This window comes from Papilio polytes, unplaced genomic scaffold, assembly GCF_000836215.1.
Source record: "Papilio polytes unplaced genomic scaffold, Ppol_1.0 DF821178.1, whole genome shotgun sequence".
Lineage (NCBI taxonomy): Eukaryota > Metazoa > Arthropoda > Insecta > Lepidoptera > Papilionidae > Papilio > Papilio polytes.
In genome coordinates, this window is record NW_013528026.1 from 10057 (window position 1) to 13469 (window position 3413).

General features: G+C 36.0%; 1 protein-coding gene across 1 annotated transcript; it reads left to right on the forward strand.

Annotated features, from left to right (window-relative positions):
* Positions 1-2026: 2026 nt before the first annotated feature.
* Positions 2027-3407, forward strand: LOC106109569 (phagocyte signaling-impaired protein). Its single transcript, XM_013291130.1, has 3 exons — positions 2027-2310; positions 2384-2608; positions 3130-3407. Exons 1-3 carry the CDS (start codon positions 2244-2246, stop codon positions 3375-3377), a joined length of 540 nt encoding a protein of 179 aa, XP_013146584.1. The 5' UTR covers positions 2027-2243; the 3' UTR covers positions 3378-3407.
* Positions 3408-3413: the final 6 nt, after the last annotated feature.

Here is a 3413-nt window from a genome sequence, read left to right on the forward strand (position 1 = left end):
TGAAAACAGCGATTTTACACGAAATGGCGCAGCGACTAGTGAGGAGCGACTGGTGATCATACATACTTACATTACATTATAAAAGTTGTCTATATCAATATCTATAGTCTGTCTAAATAAGTTAGATTAGTTTGACTGATTCATGTAACAATTTAGTAGGGATGGGTTGGGTAAAATCAAGCATGAATCTTTTCGATTTTATTCTTATATTATTCTCATGGAAGTTGGAATCGATAGATACATAGTTAAAACTTATGAATTTTTAAAAAGAACAATGTTTACTCAAATTAATAATGACCTGCAGAATCAGTACAAATAATGAGAGTAATCATATATTTATTACTACTACAGCCGTACGTTATCCAATTGGATTTCGCTACTACTTCTCTCGTCGCTGAATTCTCTACACCATAATCAATATTAGAATTGTCCTCTAAATTAGTTAATAAGAAAATAATAATTTTAGTTAAGTTCGATAAATTTTATTTAAACCGAATATCGATAGTTCATAATGGCTCGGTATGCGTGTTCGTTTCGTCACTACGATACTATACTATTAAGTACGGCATTTGTCTTCATACAAAGTTAATTCTATACTGCATATGCGTCATTTATCAAACTAATCTATCTTATTTAGACGAACTATAAATCTATATTTAAACATATACTTATTAATTATTATTTTAACATAATAAATCGTAAACACACATTAGTTACTTATGTACGATGTACGATGTCATCACAGTATGTATTCAAATAATTATAATTATTTTTTAGTAAAATGCCTAAACTTACGACGATACACTTTAGGCTATACTTGTACATGTAATGTATATTCACGCTATTAAACTTAAGGTAGGCAGTGTTTTGTTTTGGAGGTAATAAGTACTACTTACAACAGGAGTGAGTTCTATCTGTACATCTTTCAGTTAAAATACAGAAAATAAAGCCTTATGCTAAGGGTGTAAGAGCCTTGTTGCACGCAAAACAAAAATTTAATACGAGTGAAAGGGCTACAAGTGAAGTGTCCGACTTAGAGTTGCCAGACATCAATACTTTCGTTATTTGTAGAAAAAAAGGCAAATGATGTAATGTAATGCTGTAAAAATGTTTCTAAAAAATGATATTTTTTTACCGACATGTGAAAGCAATATTATTTTTTGCTACAAGTAACACTTTACTAACACAAAAATTTTGCGATTGGAGTACAGGTTTTCTTTTATTTGTTTGAAATTGGGACACCTGAACTGACAACCCCATATGACATCCCGACTCGAACGTTAATGGCGGAGTCTTTTTTGATTTCGTGATATTTTTCAAGGGTTTTAGTTAAAATGGAAAAATTCATGTCGCGGAGGAGTGAGATTATGCTGATTGTAGGTTATATTTTCACAAGTAAAAGTTTTAAACATAATTTGTTGGTGAAGAATTACGGTGACCATGCATAACTATCCAACTCTAGTTCAAGGACAAATAACTAAAACATTTATGCGTTTATTTCTTTCTTTCTCTATTAAAATAACTTTGTTTTAATTTCAGATTAAAGATATAAGGAATAAGCTAGGTTTGCTTCATAAACTTCACAAGTATTTTATTTAGCTATGTGCCGTACAAACCTAGCTTTTTACGCTTACCCGCACTAAGCCCGTGGCCCCAAATTGAAAATTATGTTCATATACCGCATACGATCTGTACCGATGTAATTTTTAAAAAAATCATTAATGATAACACTGACACGTTAAAATCCGTCTGGAGCAATAAACAGCTGACGTCAGACAACAAAAACAAGATTTTTATAGTTCCCTTAACTCATATTTTAATATAGTCACCATCGCCAGAGAGTGAAAAAAGGGAACAATTATTAAAGTCTTGCTCGGCTTAAATTTTTCGACAGGAGCTTTATCCTGTTCTAGTAATACATCCATGGGGGGCCATATATTCTTTGTGGCAATTAACGATGGGACCCACTAATTATTAAGAGAGACAGAGAGATAAGACCTTTGTAGATCTACATTTTAGAATTTTCATACAGCAAAATGATAACATTCAGTTTTTTTTAGACAGAGAGGAATACGCATCCTTGACAGATCGTGTCAATTATAACTCAAAACTAAATGTCAGTGTCAGCGAACTGTCAGATGTCAGAAAGTATTAACGACAAGCACAAAACAAACGTGCAGCGAAAAGTATAAAAAGACACGAAATTGCATTTAATTACCGAAAGACATATTTTTAAATAGAAGATGGCGGTGCGTCCGCAGCACATGCACGATGGTGGAATTATTGAACGTCGCTTACGGCCGATATACGGTAAAAATTGTATTAACCTATTGAAACCGTTCTCTCATAAGTTGCTTCCATGAATCTGCTTGTGTATTTGCAGATTGGTTGGACAATGGAGTAAATAAGAAAGCGCTACAGGAAGCCGAAAAAGTCCTAAAGAAAAGTCCTACACTACAAGCCGCGCGCGCTTTAAAAGCTCTGGCGCTTTTAAGGTTAGGAAAAAAGTGTGAAGCTCAGGCGGTGCTGGAGGCGCTCGCCGAAGAAAAGCCGAGCGACGACACCACGCTACAAGCCATGACCATCTCCTACAGGGAGTCGCAGCAACGTATGTAGCATGGCCCGCAGTACAGTCCGGGTAACCTCGCCTCATTTCATTAGTTCTCAAGAAAAGTATTTAAAAGGATATAAATTAGTTCCCTATTTTCCCTTGAGTAGATAGAACTAACTAATTGTTTTCACTACAATCTAAAAAGTGATATTTAAAAAAATATAGCAAGTAGATATAACTTGAGCAGAGGGACAGCATTTTTATTTGGATGATTAGTTTCATGTCAGTCACATCTATTATTGTCCTGAATTTGTATGTGTACAAGAAATAATGCAAAAATTAATACAAGACACATACTAAGTAAAATGATGGCTCAACTGACATGTTATTAATTTAGAACACATTAACCCCCCACCTATGTTCATAAATAACAAATAAAAGTGGTTCAGTTTCTTTGCAAATTGTATCATACATTCCTGTAAATTATAACTTTATACATAAATGGCGGTAAGAGGTATAAAAACCTAAGCATTTAAACAGCTATTTGTGGGCGGATGAAGTCTTAGTTGTGTGTGCAGTGCAGAAGGTGTGCGAGGCGTACGAGGCGGCGGTGCGCGCGGAGCCCGCCAGCGAGGAGCTGCACTCGCACCTGTTCATGGCGTACGTGCGCGTGGGCGACCACCGCGCGCAGCACCGCGCCGCACTGCAGCTCTACCGCATCGCGCCCAAGAACCCCTACTACTTCTGGGCCGTCATGAGCGTCGTGCTGCAGGTACCGCACCCCTCGCTCACATTTGCCACATGCCCACCTTCATTCCTTACCTAATAAATTTGCTTTTATTATAAGTTTAACATGAATTTT